This window comes from Limanda limanda, chromosome 12, assembly GCF_963576545.1.
Source record: "Limanda limanda chromosome 12, fLimLim1.1, whole genome shotgun sequence".
NCBI lineage: Eukaryota > Metazoa > Chordata > Actinopteri > Pleuronectiformes > Pleuronectidae > Limanda > Limanda limanda.
Genome location: NC_083647.1, coordinates 27,970,191 through 27,990,190, shown reverse-complemented (window position 1 = coordinate 27,990,190; position 20,000 = coordinate 27,970,191). Strand labels below are relative to the sequence as shown.

The 20,000-nt window shown below is 50.0% G+C and overlaps 3 protein-coding genes across 4 annotated transcripts in view; 1 reads left to right on the top strand and 2 right to left on the bottom strand.

Moving 5' to 3' along the window:
• strn3 (striatin, calmodulin binding protein 3) overlaps positions 1-7,083 on the bottom strand; it is a 21,090-nt gene extending 14,007 nt beyond the window's left edge. Inside the window, exon 1 of the mRNA XM_061082830.1 lies at positions 6,606-7,083. Within this exon, the coding sequence (XP_060938813.1) occupies positions 6,606-6,866 (261 nt within the window). The 5' untranslated portion in view covers positions 6,867-7,083. The remainder of the gene's footprint in view (positions 1-6,605) is intronic.
• A 175-nt stretch (positions 7,084-7,258) lies between these two features.
• ap4s1 (adaptor related protein complex 4 subunit sigma 1) lies at positions 7,259-10,574 on the top strand. 2 transcript variants are annotated; one of them, XM_061082831.1, is made up of 7 exons: positions 7,259-7,613; positions 8,010-8,083; positions 8,319-8,482; positions 9,042-9,128; positions 9,530-9,598; positions 9,704-9,715; positions 9,806-10,574. In XM_061082831.1, the coding sequence occupies exons 3-7, from the start codon at positions 8,345-8,347 to the stop codon at positions 9,932-9,934; spliced, it is 435 nt and encodes a 144-aa protein (XP_060938814.1). In that variant the 5' UTR covers positions 7,259-7,613; positions 8,010-8,083; positions 8,319-8,344; the 3' UTR covers positions 9,935-10,574. The 2 variants fall into 2 exon arrangements, with proteins under 2 accessions (XP_060938814.1, XP_060938815.1); XM_061082832.1 differs by lacking the exon at positions 9,704-9,715.
• hectd1 (HECT domain containing 1) overlaps positions 10,455-20,000 on the bottom strand; it is a 32,250-nt gene continuing 22,704 nt past the window's right edge. The window contains exons 30-44 of the mRNA XM_061082829.1: positions 19,267-19,337; positions 19,026-19,177; positions 18,880-18,934; positions 18,566-18,788; positions 18,390-18,472; positions 18,180-18,307; positions 16,745-16,946; positions 16,413-16,550; positions 15,654-16,132; positions 13,534-13,692; positions 12,672-12,750; positions 12,476-12,569; positions 12,067-12,217; positions 11,517-11,661; positions 10,455-11,244 (exon numbers count right to left, since the gene is read on the bottom strand). Coding sequence (XP_060938812.1) covers positions 11,107-11,244; positions 11,517-11,661; positions 12,067-12,217; positions 12,476-12,569; positions 12,672-12,750; positions 13,534-13,692; positions 15,654-16,132; positions 16,413-16,550; positions 16,745-16,946; positions 18,180-18,307; positions 18,390-18,472; positions 18,566-18,788; positions 18,880-18,934; positions 19,026-19,177; positions 19,267-19,337 — 2,297 coding nt within the window. The 3' untranslated portion in view covers positions 10,455-11,106. The remainder of the gene's footprint in view (positions 11,245-11,516; positions 11,662-12,066; positions 12,218-12,475; positions 12,570-12,671; positions 12,751-13,533; positions 13,693-15,653; positions 16,133-16,412; positions 16,551-16,744; positions 16,947-18,179; positions 18,308-18,389; positions 18,473-18,565; positions 18,789-18,879; positions 18,935-19,025; positions 19,178-19,266; positions 19,338-20,000) is intronic.

Here is a 20,000-nt window from a genome sequence, read left to right as displayed (position 1 = left end):
ACAGCTTTACTGTTCTCTCTCCATCACACAGACTCGGGGGGGCAACGATGAGTTGACGTTGTCGACAAAAATCGATGACAAAAATAGTCGCGGACGAATTTACTTGTGGAAGAATCTTTGGTGACGTCATAGCACGTGTTTCTCGGGCCACGCAGCGGAACTAAACGGCGTTTTACCGGAGGTGCTGATGGAAGTACCTGAGGAGTGAGCCCTCTCGCTTCCTTCCTATCTCTGAAAGTCGTGCAAAAAACTACCTCCAACCCTCCATGGAAGCATGACACGCGCATGTGAGGAGGAGGAGTCACGTGTGACATCGTAACGGAGACGATGCGGACTCGCCTCTGTCAGATGTTATATAAACACGTTTATACCTGCGCACAGGATTATGGAATCCATAACAAAAATATGGTTTAAACATTTTTTTTGAACGAGTTTAAAAGCGAAATGTTATCCTACGTCTTTTTTAAATCACAATTATTTAGTCCGAAGTAAACTGTAGTTTTGTTTGTTGATGTTTTTATTATTGTTATTTTCCCTGTCCTTTTTGTTAACATGAAAAATGGAGACTTGATTTTGAATTTATTTTTAGTATCAGCACTCGGCCTGTTCTTGGTTCACAGTAAAAAGGGAAACTTAAATTTAAATAAAAAATTTTTATAAGCACTTTGCCTGTCCTTGGTTTTAAATGGACAAAAACTTGATTTTTCTTTTCTTTTGTGTCACAGTAACCTTATATGCAGCAAAGTTTATTAAAAGACATTTTTGTTAATGAAGTATCGATCTTTATTGTCTTTATTTTCAGTCATCACATGCCTCCAACAACCTCAAGCTAAATTTAAAAGCTGCTTGCTAAATAATAGCAATTGAGAATTTGTGTCATTCATAATCCGATTAGTCGATTAATCGTTTCAATAATCGGTGACTAATCGACTTTCAGAATAGTCGTTAGTTGCAGCCCTAGTCCGAAGTAAGCTGTAGTTTCGTTTGTTGATTTTTTTATTATTGTTATTTTCCCTGTGCTTTTTGTTAACATGAAAAATGGATTCTTGATTTTGAATTTATTTTTAGTACCAGCACTCGGCCTGTTCTGGGTTCACAGTAAAAAGGGAAACTTAAATTTAAATAATTTTTTTTTTATAAGCACTTTGCCCGTCCTTGGTTTTAAATGGACCAAAACTTGACTTTGACTTTTGACTTTAAATGTGACGACGGATCAGCGGCTGAACTCTGACCTTTGTAGTCGTTTCCATGGTGATGTCACTGAAATACACGGAAACATCACAGGAGGAACCTTTAGTTTAGCTTTCTCTGGAGTTCACTGAACCTTTCCTAAATTTCAACGCTCCACTTCTCTCTCTCTCTCTCTCTCTCTCTCTCGATTTGCTGTAAAGTTGTTACTGACCCCCCCCCGCCCCCCCCCCGTGCACCTGGTGAGCATGAATCAAGCGCTCCTTAGAGAGTTGGAGTGAGGTCACAGCAGCAGGGTGACGATGTAGAAATGTGTGTGTGGGGGGGGGAGGTGAGCTCACTGGTCCCAATTTACCAGGCTGACGGGGGGGGGGGGTCCATTAGGGCCATTCCTCTGAACAACTGACACACACACACACACACACACACACACACACACACACACACACACACACACACACACACACACACACACACACACACAAGTTTGAAAGTAATTCACCCTTACTATGTGACTGACAGGCAGTTGAACTCCAGAGTGTGTGTGAAAGTGTGTGTGTATTTGTGTGTGTGTGTATTTGTGTGTGTATTTGTGTGTGTGAGTGTGTGTCACTAGTTATTTCCGGCCGGTCTACTTTTAGCGTCCAGCTGTGACGGGGGTGTCAGAGCAGAGCCCACTAGGCCACGGATCCTAATTACAGCCTCTCGTCCACTAGCCCTGTCCCCCCCCCACCCCCACCCCCCCCTGTCACCACTCTCCAGGTAAACAGGATGACCTTTGACCCTCTGGATCTAACCCAGTGGGACAGAAATGTGTGTTTTCTGTTTCTGAAGCTTTTAAATCTAAAGAGCCGTCTCGTGTGATTCGTCATATTCACGCGTCGGATAAACACATGAATCTGTGGAGGAGATGATCCACGTTTACAGGCGCCAGAAGAGGCGGAGTCAACAGTGACCAGCAGCTCAACATGGAGAGGACAGACGGCTTCCTGTCGTCCAGGACGTCTCCCTCCCTCCGTCCGTCCTCACCGTCGCCTGTGGACTCAACCGCTGACAGGACAGAAGCTGTAGGACGTGAAAAGTCCCAGGAAGCTTTCTGATTGGACGTTGAATCACTACTTTAAGATCACGATGTAAAAATACTTTGATACAAGTTTCATAATAAGAAACAAATGAACAGTTAAAGGGGGGGGGGGTCACAGAAATCCACTTGAATCCTTCTCAACCTCATGAGGCTCTAAGAGAAGAAACATCTCATATTGTTTACATTTCAGAACTCATCCCTGTTGCTATGGTTACGTCTGTGGGAGTTTCCCAGCCTCTGGATCCGAGACCGGTGTGAACCGGTCTCGGATCCAGTTTGAAAACTCTGGGTTCGTGTTTCAGTCTGAACGGAAACTTTAGTAAACGATGACGCAGACGCGCTCTTCCTGATTGGTTCTCATCAGTCACGTGACTCTCACTTCCTGTCAGTAACACACTTCTCATTGCTACCATCCGATCAGATTCAAGACATGATTTATTGTACAGATCAAAGATCGTCTCCACTCAGCAGCTGTTTGCTGTGGAGATGTGAAGCTGCATCTTCTCAGCTCGACCATGAACCACAGACCTGCCCCCAGCGCCTGAGGAGACAAGGAGACGAGGAGACGAGGAGACAAGGAGACGAGGAGACGAGGAGACGAGGAGACGAGGAGACGAGGAGACGAGGAGACCAACTTCATCTGACTCACAACAGTCTCTGGATCCAGTTCACACCTGCTGTTAACAGCTCTAAGTTCAGGTGTGAACGGACCAGAGATGCATTGAGGACTCATCTGCTCTGTGTCCTGGACCACACTGACGACCTCTGACCTCTGACCTCAGCTTCATAAGGAACCAAAGTGTTGTCACTCTTCTGACTGCTCCACAAACACAGATTTATCACAACATCAATATTAACTAAACACAACGAACCCGTCAGCTTCCTCTGGTCAGTGTGAACAGAACTGAGCGTTAGCAGCAGGTGTGAACGGACCAGAGATGCATTGAGGACTCATCTGGTTTTTGTCCTGGGACACTGACGACCTGCTGACGACCTCTGACCTCTGATTCATAAGGAACCAAAGTGTTGTCACTCTTCTGACTGCTCCACAAACACAGATTTATCACAACATCAATATTAACTAAACACAACGAACCCGTCAGCTTCCTCTGGTCAGTGTGAACAGAACTGAGCGTTAGCAGCAGGTGTGAACGGACCAGAGATGCATTGAGGACTCATCTGGTTTTTGTCCTGGGACACTGACGACCTGCTGACGACCTCTGACCTCTGATTCATAAGGAACCAAAGTGTTGTCACTCTTCTGACTGCTCCACAAACACAGATTTATCACAACATCAATATTAACTAACTTAACAACGTCCTCTGGTCAGTGTGAACAGAACTGAGCGTTAGCAGCAGGTGTGAACGGACCATGAGGACACCTCACATGAGGGACAGATCCTTCAACTGAGACGTGACCTGAAAGGCTGATCAGAGGTCAGGACGTGCTGACGGCAGCAGGAAGTGAGGACTCCTGTCGTCTCCTCACTTCCTCCACTGGCTGCGGATCGGCAGCAAAGTGTTAAACCTTAAGCTCCTCCTCCTTCTGCTTCCTGCACAGAGTTCACAGGACAAATCATCTGAAGTCAAATCAGAGACCGAACAATCTGAACCACAGCAAACAGTCCTGTGTGGACAGAGAGGTGAAGCCGGGCGGGGGTGGAAGGTTCGAGTCCTCGATACAAGTCATGTTGAAACTGCAGGCAGGGCTCAGTCAGTCTGCCCAGTGTCCACAGCAAACAGGAACAGACCAAGACCAGAGTCCTCCTGTCTGTGATCTACTGTGTCCTTATGTCTGTGATCTGTGTCCTCCTGTATGTGATCTACTGTGTCCTCCTGTCTGTGATCTACTGAGTCCTCCAGTCTGTGGTCTACTGAGTCCTCCAGTCTGTGATCTACTGAGTCCTCCTGTCTGTGATCTACTCCGCCTCCTGTCTGTGATCTACTGCGTCCTCCTGCCTGTGATCTACTGCGTCCTCCTGTCTGTGATCTACTGAGTCCTCCTGTCTGTGATCTACTGAGTCCTCCTGCCTGTGATCTACTGAGTCCTCCTGTTTTTGATCTACTGAGTCCTCCTGTCTGTGATCTACTGAGTCCTCCTGCCTGTGATCTACTGAGTCCTCCTGTTTTTGATCTACTGAGTCCTCCTGTCTGTGATCTACTGTGTCCTCCTGTCTGTGATCTACTGCGTCCTCTTGTCTGTGATCTACTGAGTCCTCCTGTCTGTGATCTACTCCGCCTCCTGCCTGTGATCTACTGAGTCCTCCTGTCTGTGATCTACTGAGTCCTCCTGCCTGTGATCTACTCCGCCTCCTGCCTGTGATCTACTGAGTCCTCCTGTCTGTGATCTACTGAGTCCTCCTGCCTGTGATCTACTCCGCCTCCTGCCTGTGATCTACTGAGTCCTCCTGTCTGTGATCTACTCCGCCTCCTGTCTGTGATCTACTCCGCCTCCTGCCTGTGATCTACTGAGTCCTCCTGTCTGTGATCTACTCCGCCTCCTGCCTGTGATCTACTGAGTCCTCCTGTCTGTGATCTACTGAGTCCTCCTGTCTGTGATCTACTGAGTCCTCCTGCCTGTGATCTACTGAGTCCTCCTGTCTGTGATCTACTCCGCCTCCTGCCTGTGATCTACTGAGTCCTCCTGTCTGTGATCTACTGAGTCCTCCTGCCTGTGATCTACTGCGTCCTCCTGCCGGTGATCTACTGAGTCCTCCTGCCTGTGATCTACTGAGTCCTCCTGTCTGTGATCTACTGAGTCCTCCTGCCGGTGATCTACTCCGCCTCCTGTCTGTGATCTACTGAGTCCTCCTGTCTGTGATCTACTGAGTCCTCCTGTCTGTGATGTGTGAACGTATGTGAAACTAAGAGGATCAGAGCTGGGATGGAAACGAAGGACAAACGGGTTCTGATTGTTTTAAATTATTTGCTGGCTCGACAAACATTTGACACAATCCACTAAAAAGACCCAAACATGAATGTGACGGATCAGTAATACGTTGACCTTTGTCCCCCGTGTTTCTCCGGATGTCTGTCTCAGGACGTAGATGCACCGTGGAGACAACATGGATGAGCGAGAGGTTTAAAGAAATCCATGACTTCACTCGCTTCTCAAGCAAATAAGTCGTATATTCTCTGGTCTCATTGTCAGATTGAGGATTTGATGAAGAGATAGATTTTGTTGTAACTAGCGACGAAGCACGAGACTCGAGTGTTTGTCTCTGTGTCGAAGTGGGGACACGTCCTCCAGTTCACAGGAATGTCGACACCTCAGCTCGTTTGTTTCTTATCAGGAGCTGTGACGGAGTCATGCTGAAGGCATCCAGCGTCCCAGCCGACAAGTCAGAGCACACAGACACACACACACACAGACACACACAGACACACAGCTAACACACACACACAGACCCTGTCATTACACACTCTGCTGCAGGAGCGTTATAACAAACTTATACAACTTTGACTTCATCATCAGAGCCTGAAGTCCATCTGTCCTCAGGGAAACCCCCCCTCTCATTTAGGAGTATTCATATTTTAATCTATTATTAATGTTTTCCAGTTACCAGCTGATAGGTTATGTTTAAAATGAGGACTACGGCTCACTGAACCGACCCTTTGTCAATTTAACATCTGACCATTTGTGATGGTGGAATTAAGTGAAAATGAATAACTTTATATGTTAGATTTGATTGTTACTGTAATTGTTTACTTTAACATCACAGTTGTGTTGTACTGATTTGTTTCCTCCTGGTGAACCACTGGTCTACATCTCGATATGAATTATGAGTCCTCCATGGAGACACATGGGTCTGTGATGGTCTGTGGACCTCAGGACTCTGTGCTGTTGTCCTTCACTTGTCTCCTGTTAGTTTTGAAGTATTAATATTAGAGTTGTTTTCACACTGACGTTTAGGAAACTCTTTCAAAGTAAAGCGAGCATTCTTCCACCTGAGCTAGTCCTCAGCTAACAAAGCTAACCAGTCTCCAGCTAACTAGTCCCAGCTAACCCAGCTGGAGGGACACACCAGCAGGACAGAACGTGGACATGTCCTCTGGACCCACTTCTGCTCTGGAGCTCAGATGTTCGAGGAGGACACAAACTCAGGAGGAACCAGAGGAACCGAGGAGCAGGCTGGAGCTAGCGGCTAGCTGCGGGAAGCTAACCGCTAGCTCCAGCCCGCTAAGCGCCCGGACGGAGTGTGAGCGTCCGGAGGGAAACAGATCAGGAGCCGGTCCGGAGGGTTCGAGTACCGGGGACCCGGGGACCGAGCACCGGCCCGGACCCCCTGGAGCTCTCCCGGCGCTCGGCGCTAAGCTAGCGGGGTTAGCTCACCTGGAGCTCGGCCCTCTCCACCTCCCAGTGCGCCCTCTCCATCTCGAAGCGGGCCCACTCGTGCTGGATGTAGTGCAGGATGCCGGGGATGGTGTACTGCTGCTGGGGCCGGGGCAGCTCGTCCGGCTGGTGCGGGACCATGACGCCTCCTCCCCCGCTGCTGCCTCCGCCGCTGCCCCCGGGCTGGAGCTGCTGCTGCGCCGGGGGAGGCTGCCTCAGAGAGCCCGCTCCGACCCCTCCTCCGCCGGGCTGCTCATCCATGTTGTCCTCCCTCTCTCTCCGGGAGCAGGAGAAGGGAAGTCCCGGGCAGCAGAGGTCCAAGGACGGGTCCGCGTCCGGCTGGAGCCCGTGAGTCCGCTCCGGGTGTGAGGCTCCGCCGCGGTGTGAGAGGGAAACTGCCCCGGAGAACCGGAGGGGAGAGCCGGCTGCTGGAGGACGAGGAGTCGGTGAGTGTGTGTGTGTGTCTACCCGGCCGCCATTACTCCTCTCTCTCTACCCCCTCCCTCTCTCTCGCTCTACCCCCCTCCCTCTCTCTCTCTCTTTCCAGGCCTGAACTCCAAACGCTCTCGTTTACCATTTGTTATGGTGTCAGTGAACGCACCACCTCCGGATGGTAACTGAGCATTAAATGCTAACAGGTTAGCTTGTTGTTTTCACCGGAAACGGAAATGTCTCGTTTGTTTCTTGTTGGGGTTGTGAATGAAACGAGCTAACAGCCATTAGCCTGTATCCTGTTAGCTTAGCCTGGATCTCGTTAGCCTGGATCATTTTAGCTTAGCCTGGAGCCTGTTAGCTTAGCCTGGATCCCGTTAGCTTAGCCTGGATCCCATTAGCCTGGACACTGTTAGCTTAGCCTGGATCCCGTTAGCATGGACACCTGTTAGCCTAGCCTGGATCCCTGTTAGCTTAGACTGGAGCCTGTTAGCTTAGCCTGGATCCCGTTAGCCTGGGTTGTTTGCAGCCCGGCTCACGGCTCTCATGTAGCCGCCTTCCACACACAAGCTGCCGGTAAATTAAATGAATGTTATTTACAGTATTTACGGTATTTACAGTATTTACGGTTTTATCTGATATGATAACACAACAGAGTGTTGCATTCGGGAGCTTCAGGAAAGTCAGAAATCCCCGAAACCTGTTTATAAAACTAAATATATTAATGTCGGGAATATTAAAATGTCATATTAGTTCATGGAGAAAAAATCTATTTCAATAAATTGATATGATGTTGATAATTTTTCACAATCTAAAGTATTTAATTAATAAAAACAGTGTAAATGTTTTAATACATGTTGGACTTTTCGTACTTTAACAACCTTTATATTCTTCTGTTAAATGAAAGTGTTCAGGATTTGTTCCACAGTGCAGCACATTTAAAACATGATTTAATGATTCTCATTTGAACAGGGTTTCCACAAACGTCTCACCTGTGGCTTTAAGGCGACGTCATCACAGCTGTCCAATCAGCACCAGCCGAACAGGTGAGAGCGTGTGGAGCCTAAAGGTCAAAGTTCAAACTCATTTATCTGTTTATTTTGAGTCATGTGAACAGTTGTGTGTCTGTTGTGTGTCTTTATCGTTGTGTTTAATTTGATTTGTATGTGTTTCCCCTCAGTGAAGCTCTGTGTAAAAGCTGTTTTTAAAGGCTCCTGTTGGAAGTTCTAATCCAGACGGTTCCTCATGTTCCTCATGTTCCTCATGTTCTTGTCTCTGAAGCCGTGGAGCTGCTGCTGGTTCCGAGGATGATCCAGTTCGTGCTGATGGTGAACCGGCAGGGCCAGACCCGCCTGTCCCGGTACTACACGCCCGTGGAGCTGACCAGGAGGGCGGCGCTAGAGGCCGACGTGGTGCGCTGCTGCCTGAGCCGCAGGAAGGAGCAGGTACCTGAGGGCATAGATTTATATATAAAGACTAGATGTCTCGTCCGCGTTGCCGGCCAACGGAGCCGGACGTCACCACATGGCGGCCATCTTGCCAGAGGTTGCTCTCTCACCCATAACATTGTGTTGCTAGTGGTAAATAACCATAACTTACTCAATTTTCAACCGATTTTGAAACGGTCTGGTTTGTTATAAACGGCAGAGATGTAGTTATGACACTGCATAAATTATTAAATTTTTTTAGAAAATACCATTATTATTCATAATTTATGCAGTGTCATATCTACATCTCTGACGTTTATAACAAACCAGACCGTTTAAAAATCGGTTGAAAATTGAGCAAGTTATGGTTATTTACCAACACAATGTTAATCGAAGCGAGCAACCTCTGGCAAGATGGCCGCCATGTGCGGACGTCCGGCTCCGTCGAACGAGACATCTAGTCTTTATATATATATCTATGCCTGAGTGCTCACGCTGTGTAGCTTCACAGGAAGTGAGTGTAGCTTCACTTCCTGTGCGTGTTCCCACGTCACTCTGACTTCCTGTGTTTCCTCAGTGCTCGTTCGTGGACTACAAAGACTTCAAGCTGGTTTACCGTCAGTACGCGGCGCTGTACATCGTGGTCGCGGTCACGGACGCCGAGGTGAGTCCTGCTCAGTTAGCGTGAGCTGCCTGAACAAAGATGGACGACATGACAGCTCCCAAAAGTGAAGCCAAATCATCTGGATCGCCCCCTGGTGGCTGGCTGCAGTATATGTCCCACACCTCCTCCATGTTAGCAGTGAAGTGTTTCTGATCAGTTTGGGTTTAATCAGTTATTTGATTGACAGCTGAGACGGACTCTGATTGGTTGAACTTTATAAACAGTCACTGAGTTTTCATGGATTAAATCAGAGAAATGAAAAGTTAAAACTCTCAGCCTCCCAGAACTATGATATATCACAAGTTCCTGGATCAATGTCTGTAATTTAACTTTAAATAAAATGCATTTCATAATTAACCATTAGAAACGATCACAGTTGGTTTTGTTTCCGTCTCCCACAGAACGAGCTCTCTGTCTACGAGCTGGTCCACAACTTTGTGGAGGTTCTGGATAAATATTTCAGTCGAGTGGTGAGTTCACACAGACACACACATTGGTAACACCTGACTGAAGACACTGTGTTGATGTGTTGTGATCAGTGTGGTCACCAGTTGTGTATTTGTGTTTCCCTGCAGAGTGAACTGGACGTATCCTTCCACCCGACTCGCACGTCACAACCCGACTCTACGTGATGTCAGTGAATGTCTCTTTGTTGTGTTTCCTTGACTCGTCTCCAGATCATGTTCAACCTGGACCGGGTCCACGTCATCCTGGACGAGATGATCCAGAACGGAAACATCGTGGAGACCAACAAGAGCCGGATCCTGGCGCCGCTCACCGCCCTGGACAAGATGGCCGACAGCTGAGGCTCCGCCTCCGTCTGTGAGCAAACCAAACGTGTCCCATCTGCTAACAGGGAGGAGGTGCAGTCTAGGACCTGTGCTGCTGACTGCCACCAGGGGGCGATCCAGAGGATTGGGCACAGCCATGTCGTCAATCTTCATCTACGTCTGTGTTCCGAGTCGTTTCATCTGTCATCACGTTGAGAACTTCTCTTCAGATCACATGACTCTGAACTGAAGGAAATCGAACCTTCGACGATTCTCTGAATTAAAAATGTACTGATCTTGATCTTTTGCTAATAAATCCGACTGAGCTTCTGGATCACGATCTGAGGATTCATCAGTTCACGTCAAACCCAGGTGGTGAAGCGTTAAATCATAGGATCGATCATTATCAGGCCTCACATGACGAGTGTGACCACCAGGTGGCGCTCTGGAGCTGCTTCCAGGTCTGAACCACTCAGTGTTTCTCATGTTGAGTTCAGGGTGCGATCCCAGCGTTGGAAAGACGACAGTTCCCTCCACAAACTACAGGACTCCATCGTTACTTCATACTTTGCAAACATTTTAATGATTATTTTTTTGGAGCATACACATTTGAAAATATCTGTTTACCTCAAACTGCAACTTGAGTTAAATAAATGTTTATAATATACAAAGAAAATACAGGAGAGCAGAGCCGTCTTCTTCTCTTTCAGTGTTTCTGTCTCTACAGCTTCGTCTTAAAAGAAAACACCAAATGCACTCGGACCTACAGCCGGCCGGGAACAACCCCAAAACTGTCACACACACACACACACACACACACAAAACAAAAAGCAAAAGAACAAAAAAATAAAAACAGAAAGGGGGGGGCGGTGATTGTTTGAACTGAAAACTGAAGCTACGAGTCAAACAGGAGGAGGAGGGGTCAGCACACACACACACACAGCAGCAGCTCGGGTGAGGAGGAGGAGGAGGAGGAGGGGGGGGGCTGCCGCTGATGAAGATGAAGGAGGTGTTGAGGATGTGAGGAGGCAGCTTCATGTCAATCTGCATGAGACCCCCCCCCCCCCTCCTCCAGCGGTGAGGCTGGCTCGGATCAGCTGATCTGTCAGTCACGCAGCGGGCGGCGTCGGACCAGAGGAGCATGCTCAGTGCGGCCGCGGCGGCGCTCAGGGCGGCCGCGGCGGCGCTCAGTGCGGCGGCCGCGGCGCTCAGTTGAGGTGGAAGCCTTTCTCCATGGTGGCGGCCAGCAGACGCTCCCTCATGATGTCCTCAGAGGAATATTCAGGAAGCTTCAGGTAGTGAACACACGTGTTGACCGACGGGTAACTGGAGTCTGTGGCGTCCACCTGGGGGGGGGGGGAAACCACTGTTGAACATCTCATATCACTTCATGTTTCAATCAGAGTCCGAGAGACGTCTTTAAATTAATGAGCTGGAAATAAAGTTTGACTCAATCACTGGAGTTAATCGTTTATAATAGAATCTGTTTTTAGAGACATTTTCAACACGATGGTTCTCAAAGCTCTGATGTCCCAGCTTCGCTCAGGGTCTTTGAACGCATCACATGTGAACACAAACCTTTAACATCAATGAGGAAGCAGGAGGAGGAGGAGTTTACCTTCCTGACGATGGTGAGGCGGGGGTGCAGGTTGGCCAGGCCACCAGGGGGCAGCGTGGAGCAGCCGGTGGTGAACTGGAGAAACGCTTTCCTCTCGTCAGACGACATCCCACAGAGAACCCTGACGAACCGCAGGAAGCCAGGGCTGGGGGGGGGAGAGGGTCAGGTGTGGGTCTGTGTGTGTGTGTGTGTGTGTGAGTGTGTGTGTGAGTGTGTGTGAGTGTTAGTGTGTGTGTGAGTGTTAGTGTGTGTGTGAGTGAGTGTTAGTGTGTGTGTGAGTGTTAGTGTGTGTGTGTGCGTCTGTGTGTGTGTGTGCGTCTGTGTGTGTGTGTGTCTGTGTGTGTGTGTGTGTCTGTGTGTGTGTGTGTCTGTGTGTGTCTGTGTGTGTGTGTGTGTCTGTGTGTGTGTGTGTCTGTGTGTGTCTGTGTCTGTGTGTGTGTGTCTGTGTGTGTGTCTGTGTGTGTGTGTGTGTGTCTGTGTGTGTGTGTGTGTGTGTCTGTGTGTGTCTCTGTGTGTGTGTGTGTGTGTCTGTGTGTGTGTGTGTACACACCTGTCTCTGGTGTAACCCAGCTTTGGTTCAGTGTAGTTGATGATGTCATCAGAAGTCCAGGAAGGTGATTGGTTCCCACAGAGGATCATCTGCACCTCCTTGTGGCTGAAGGAGCTCAGCTTCTCCATCGGAAAGACTCGGTTAAATCCCTCTGAGGAGGAGGAGAGGAGGAGAGGAGAGGAGAGGAGAGGAGGAGAGGAGGAGAGGAGAGGAGGAGGAACCAGGGGAGAGGAGGAGGAACCAGGGGAGAGGAGGAGGAGAGGAGGAGTCAGGAGAGAGGAGAGAAGGAGAGGAAGAGAGGAGGAGGAGAGGAGGAGAAGGAGTCAGGAACCAGGAGGAGAAGTTTGAATTTCACTCTTCTTTCTCTTTCCTACAGGAAACCAGTGGAGTCATGTGACCTGTGTTTTACCTCTGAACGCCTCCATCTGCTTCTGGATCCCAGTGTGCATACAGAAATCAAACATCAGCTCCACGTACTCCTCAGCGTTCTCCATGGTGACCATCTGAACACACACACACACAAAGACACACACACAGACACACACAGTGTTAACATCTACACACCCGACACCTCCTGCTCCTCAGCGTCAGACACTCGTCGTTACCTCGTCTTCTCCGTTGGTTTTGAGATCGACTGCAGAGAAACCGTGGACCTTCGAGGACGGACAGAACTGGAAGTTCAACCTGGAGAGAGAGAGAGAGAGAGAGAGAGAGAGAGAGAGAGAGAGTGAGAGAGACAGACAGAGAGAGAGTGAGACAGAGAGAGAGAGAGAGTGAGAGAGAGACAGACGGAGAGAGACAGAGTGAGAGAGAGAGAGAGACAGAGTGAGAGAGAGAGAGAGCGAGAGAGAGAGAGAGAGACAGAGTGAGACAATGTCCAGCGTCACATGACCACACTTCATCTTCTCCGTCTCACAGTGACTTTGAGCCGATGAGTCTTCTCTCAGTCCAGAGCGTCTCAGCACCAAGTTCTTAACGAGCTCTTAACGAGTTCTTAACGAGTTCTTAACGAGTTCTTCCACCTTCTCTCTAAAGACACGTTCCTGTTCTCAGCTGCACTGATGAACACAACTCGTGCACCTGTGACGAGATGATGATACATCAGTATCCAGAGTTTAATATCCTGTCATGATAACCTCATGAACCTGATCCTGACTGCAGGTCGGGTTCCGATCCTTCCTCTCAGGCTCGGACTCGTTTAGAGCGATCGAGAGGAACATCCTGAAGCTTCAGGTTCCGTGTGAAGTTGAAGTTTCAGGTTCAGTGTGAAGCTGAAGTTTCTCTCTGAACAGAAACTGATCTGACATCAGATTATAAATCATCTTTCATCACAGTGAGAATCCTGATGCATCTGAACTATCGTCTTCACTCTCTGATGGTTCTGTGGCTCTGGTCTCCATTTCTTTTGTCTATAACCTGATGTAGAGCCCATGGGGAGCGTTACCATGGCGACCCTGTGAGTCTTACCCGAGGTCCTCGATGCAGAGGGGGGGGCCGGAGCCGAGCGGGTTCCTCAGCATCAGGTCCTGCAGTCTGGTGTTCTTCTCGTCCTCAGACAAACTCTTACTCGCCAGGATCTGCCTCCTCTTCACCGCCAGCTCCTTGACCTCCTTCAGGAACCGAGCTCTGAGGAACAGAAGAGGAGAGATGAACCTTCAGGAGGAGGAGCTTCAGATCCAAACCTGGTTTCACCCGAGTGGCTGGTTGAACCCAGTGGAGCGAGAAGGAACTGAAGAACTCATCCTCCTTTTCTTCCACATCTTCCTACTTCCTCTACATCCTCCTCTACTTCCCCTTCCTACTTCCTCTACATCTCCTCCCTACTCCTCTACTTCCCCTTCTTTTCCTCCTTACTCCTCTACTTCCCCTCCTTACTCCTTTACTTCCCCTTCTTTTCCTCCTTACTCCTCTACTTCCCCTTCTTTTCCTCCTTACTCCTCTACTTCCCCTCCTTACTCCTCTACTTCCCCTTCTTTTCCTCCTTACTCCTCTACTTCCCCTTATTTTCCTCCTTAATCCTCTACTTCCCCTCCTTACTCCTCTACTTCCCCTTCTTTTCCTCCTTACTCCTCTACTTCCCCTCCGTACTCCTCTACTTCCCGTTCTTTTCCTCCTTACTCCTCTACTTCCCCTTCTTTTCCTCCTTACTCCTCTACTTCCCCTCCTTACTCCTCTACTTCCCCTTCTTTTCCTCCTTACTCCTCTACTTCCCCTTCTTTTCCTCCTTACTCCTCTACATCTCGTTCTTACTCCTCTACTTCCCCTCCTTACTCCTCTACTTCCCCTCCTTACTCCTCTACATCTCCTTCTTACTCCTCTACTTCCCCTCCTTACTCCTCTACATCTCCTTCTTACTCCTCTACTTCCCCTCCTTACTCCTTACTCCTCTACATCTCCTCCTTACTCCTCTACTTCCCCTCCTTACTCCTCTACTTCCCCTTCTTTTCCTCCTTACTCCTCTACTTCCCCTTCTTTTCCTCCTTACTCCTCTACTTCCCCTCCTTACTCCTCTACTTCCCCTTCTTTTCCTCCTTACTCCTCTACATCTCCTTCTTACTCCTCTACTTCTCCTTCTTTTCCTCCTTAATCCTCTACTTCCCCTCCTTACTCCTCTACTTCCCCTTCTTTACCTCCTTACTCCTCTACTTCCCCTTCTTTTCCTCCTTACTCCTCTACTTCCCCTTCTTTTCCTCCTTACTCCTCTACATCTCCTTCTTACTCCTCTACTTCCCCTCCTTACTCCTCTACTTCCCCTTCTTTTCCTTCTTACTCCTCTACTTCCCCTCCTTACTCCTCTACATCTCCTTCTTACTCCTCTACTTCCCCTCCTTACTCCTCTACATCTCCTTCTTACTCCTCTACTTCCCCTCCTTACTCCTTACTCCTCTACATCTCCTCCTTACTCCTCTACTTCCCCTCCTTACTCCTCTACTTCCCCTTCTTTTCCTCCTTACTCCTCTACTTCCCCTTCTTTTCCTCCTTACTCCTCTACTTCCCCTCCTTACTCCTCTACTTCCCCTTCTTTTCCTCCTTACTCCTCTACATCTCCTTCTTACTCCTCTACTTCTCCTTCTTTTCCTCCTTAATCCTCTACTTCCCCTCCTTACTCCTCTACTTCCCCTTCTTTACCTCCTTACTCCTCTACTTCCCCTTCTTTTCCTCCTTACTCCTCTACTTCCCCTTCTTTTCCTCCTTACTCCTCTACATCTCCTTCTTACTCCTCTACTTAACCTCCTTACTCCTCTACTTCCCCTCCTTACTCCTCTACTTCCCCTCCTTACTCCTCTACTTCCCCTTCTTTTCCTCCTTACTCCTCTACTTAACCTCCTTACTCCTCTACATCTCCTTATTACTCCTCTACTTCCCCTTCTTTTCCTCCTTACTCTACTTCCCCTTCTTTTCCTCCTTACTCCTCTACATCTCCTTCTTACTCCTCTACTTCCCCTTCTTTTCCATCTTTCCTCATGCTTGTCATACCCCTCCCTCTTCTTCATCTTTATTTCCTCTATGTTTTTCTCCCCCACTACTTTCTTCCTTCACTAAAAAGCCCTAGAGAGAGAGAGAGAAAGAGGAGGATCGGTTCCGACCTGTGGGGGTTGACCAGCTGGAAGTCGTCCCAGGTCAGGATGCCGTGGTACCAGGCCGGGGGTTTGGGTTTGGGCGGGTCCATGATGAACTCGGACTTGGAGTCCTCGTCGAAGCTGCCCAGGGAGTAGGTCTCCTGGCTCTCCTCGGTGGACGCCTCGGACTGCACGTCGGCCAGCAGCAGGAAGGGGTGCAGGTAGGGCCGCTCGGGGTCGTGTGGCGAGCTGCGGGACTGGTACAGCAGCTTGCTCATGTTGGACTTGATGTCCCCCATGCAGAGCAGCTTGAAGAAGGGCTGGGACACGGGCAGGTCCACCAGACGGTTGTCCTGGATGCACTTGGCCAGGAAGACGCCCAGGAAGTGGAACAGCTGCGTGATGCGCTCCAGCTCCTCGCTGTCCTGAGGGAACGGCGCCGCGAACAGGCCGCAGGAGCGCTGCACGTAGAAGCCGGGGGGCTTCAGCCCCCCCCCCAGGTCCACCTGCAACCAGCAGCACACGCTCAGGTCACTGTGCACTGATCCAAACAGACCCAGGATCTGGTTTCATGACTTCACTGAACCTCACGTGGTCCCCACACCTCAAAGCTGGTTATTAACTATTCAAATCAGTCAAACTTTATTTATACGCCACCTTTTATACAGGTTAGTGTAAAACACAATCTAAAAGGTTAATAATAAAAACAGATTAGCCTCAACCCTGCGGCTATATGACTGTGACCTTTGACCTCCCAACTGGTATCAGCTCATCTGTGAGTCTCACCTGTCGGGACTCGTCGTCGGGGAAGTCGTCGTCACACAACCAGACGCCGAGAGACGTCCTCTGGAACTCTGCTGCCACCAGAGCGTAGAACTCCAGGGTCGGACCCAGGCCGGTTCCCTCCTCGCCCTGGAACTCCACCTGGACACACACACACACACAGACACACACACAGACAGACACACACACACACACACAGAGACACACACACACAGAGACACACACACACACACACACACAGACACACACACACAGATGATTAGTCCATGTTCATGTCTCACACGTCTCTCAGTAGAAATCGTTTCCTCAGTTATTAACGTGGAAACTCTTCTCACCTCCAGCACAGACTTCCTGTCAGCGTGGATCTGCATGACAGACTCCGCCCACTCCATCATGGCGTCCCCACGGGGAACCTTCACTCGCTCGTGTTTGAGACGACCCACCCTGAACTCTCCGGGATCGTCCCGCCGCACCGTGGTGGACGGACGGGAGCGCTCCATGGTCGCCTCGCGGCGGTTCTGCAGCCACACAATCGCCCTGGAGACACACAGAGGTCAGAGGTCAGAGGTCAGGAGACACACAGAGGTCAGAGGAGACACACAGAGGTCAGAGGAGACACACAGAGGTCAGAGCAGACACACAGAGGTCAGAGGAGACACACAGAGGTCAGAGCAGACACACAGGTCAGAGGTCAGAGCAGACACACAGAGGTCAGAGCAGACACACAGAGGTCAGAGCAGACACACAGAGGTCAGAGCAGACACACAGAGGTCAGAGCAGACACACAGAGGTCAGAGCAGACACACAGAGGTCAGAGGAGACACACAGAGGTCAGGAGACACACAGAGGTCAGAGGAGACACACAGAGGTCAGAGGAGACACACAGAGGTCAGAGGACACACAGTGGTTAGAGGACACACAGAGGTCAGAGGAGACACACAGAGGTTAGAGGAGACACACAGAGGTCAGAGGTCAGAGCAGACACAGAGGTCATAGCAGACACAGAGGTCAGAGCAGACACACAGAGGTCAGGGGAGACACACAGAGGTCAGAGGAGACACAGAGGTCAGAGGAGACACACAGAGGTCAGAGGAGACACACAGAGGTCAGAGGAGACACACAGAGGTCAGAGCAGACACACAGAGGTCAGAGGAGACACACAGAGGTCAGAGGAGACACACAGAGGTCAGAGGAGACACACAGAGGTCAGAGGAGACACACAGAGGTCAGAGCAGACACACAGAGGTCAGAGCAGACACACAGAGGTCAGAGGAGACACACAGAGGTCACACAGAGGTTAGAGGACACACAGAGGTCAGAGGAGACACACAGAGGTCAGAGGACACACAGAGGTCAGAGCAGACACACAGAGGTCAGAGCAGACACACAGAGGTCAGAGGTCAGAGCAGACACACAGAGGTCAGAGCAGACACAGAGGTCAGAGCAGACACACAGAGGTCAGAGCAGACACACAGAGGTCAGAGGTCAGAGCAGGCACACAGAGGTTAGAGGAGGAAACATAAATATATAGAAAAAACAAATCAATTAAATGAACGATGGTTGATTTGTTGCATCTCCATATTATAACGTGAGCGCCATCTTCAGGTTCCACTGAGAACTGGATTTCACTGAACAGTTTTTCTTGAACTTTCTATTTGGTTTGAGTTTTCCTTCTCGTGTCGGTTCCCTGATCCAAACGGACGTCTGCGTTACGTTCAGTGAAAGTGGGAGGAGTCAGGGGAGGAGTCAGGGGAGGTCCCTCGGGCTCACCTGGACGCTCCGAAGGCCGTGCAGGTGAAGTAGAGCTGCCTGGTTTCGAAGGGGATGAGGAACGGACACTTGGAGGTCAGCTGCTCACACCACTCGGGCAGCGCTCCGCTGGCCAGAGCCAGAGGCTCCTGGGAAACAAGAGACATGGACCGGGTCAGAGACCTGGACCAAGGGGATCGAACCACCGGCACCACAGATCAACCGACTGACCTCGATCTGCTGCAGGATCTTGGTTGTGATCTTCTTGCTGGTGAACTCCTCTGGAGACGCGTTGAACTGCAGCTCGTCCACATCTGAACACAACATTTAAATTATAATAAATCTAAACTGCCTGAACATCAGGACGAGTGATCCAGAACCAGAACCAGAACCAGGTGAGTCCTCACCCTCCTGCAGCGAGCGGGGGTTGGACGTGGCGTCTCCTCCGATGATGTAGAGGATCCTCAGCAGCTGCAGGACGTCCTCCACGCCGCACGCGTTCTGGCTGCAGCCCGCCTTCGCCTGGGCCGCCTCCCTGGCCGCGCCCAGGATCTCGCTGCTCTGATTGGCTGATACCGTACTGGGGCTCAGACCTCCAGAACGACCCCCGACACTGAGCTCACAGAAGTCCTGGAGGGGGGGGAACAGGTCAGAGGTCAGAGGTCAGGTGTATAAAGACAACCAGGGACTGTGGTGGTGTGTGTTGGAGCGTGTGAGTCACCATCTTCCCGCTCTCCTTCTCCTTGTCGGCGTCCTTCAGCTCCCGGTACATGATCCTGAGGACAGACAGAGACAGAGACAGAGACAGAGTCAAACATCTGAGCAGGTGAGTCTCACAACCTTCAGATCTGCGTCTCCGTCTCTCACGTGTACGTCGGCTCCCAGATGCGTCGCAGCTTGTCCGTCTTCACGGCGCCGCTGCAGGAGAACTGCAGCAGGCGCTGGACGTAGTAGAAGATGGTGGACTTGTAGTTGGACAGAGGAAGCTCCACCTCCCTGGTCGTCCCCAGCCCGGCCACCTGCACACACACACACACACACCAGCTTCATGAGACCAGAGCAGGAGAAGGTGATGAGGTCAACGTTAGAGAAGAAGAGAGGAACCAACCTTCAGGGTGAGGGCGAGGTGAGGAGAGGGGGCGCACTCCACCTCCTCCTGCACCTCCGAGCGAGGAGTTCCTGAGGCAGAGAGAACCAGATCAGAGAAGAACCAGATCAGTTAGAACCAGATCAGTTAGAACAAGTCAAACTCTACAGATCTGATGAAGGAAACTGAAAAGATCTGCTTTCATTTCACCGTAATGTTTCTGTTTGAGAAACAAGTTAAACTGTTTGTTTTATTTAAATCAACACAGAATTATCTCATTTTACAAAAGCAAATCATGACACTAGGACACGTGTGTGTGTGTGTGTGTGTGTGTGTGTGTGTCTCGGTGTGTGTGTGTGTGTGTCTCTCGGTGTGTGTGTGTGTGTGTCTCGGTGTGTGTGTGTGTGTGTGTCTCTGTGTGTGTGTGTGTGTGTGTGTGTGTGTCTCTGTGTGTGTGTGTGTGTGTCTCTCGGTGTGTGTGTGTGTGTCTCTCGGTGTGTGTGTGTGTGTGTGTCTCTGTGTGTGTGTGTGTGTCTCTCGGTGTGTGTGTGTGTGTGTGTGTCTCTCGGTGTGTGTGTGTGTGTGTGTGTGTGTCCCTCGGTGTGTGTGTGTGTGTGTCTCGGTGTGTGTGTGTGTGTCTCCTGGTGTGTGTGTGTGTGTGTGTCCCTCGGTGTGTGTGTGTGTGTGTCTCTCGGTGTGTGTGTGTGTGTGTGTGTGTGTCTCTCTCGGTGTGTGTCTCTCGGTGTGTGTGTGTG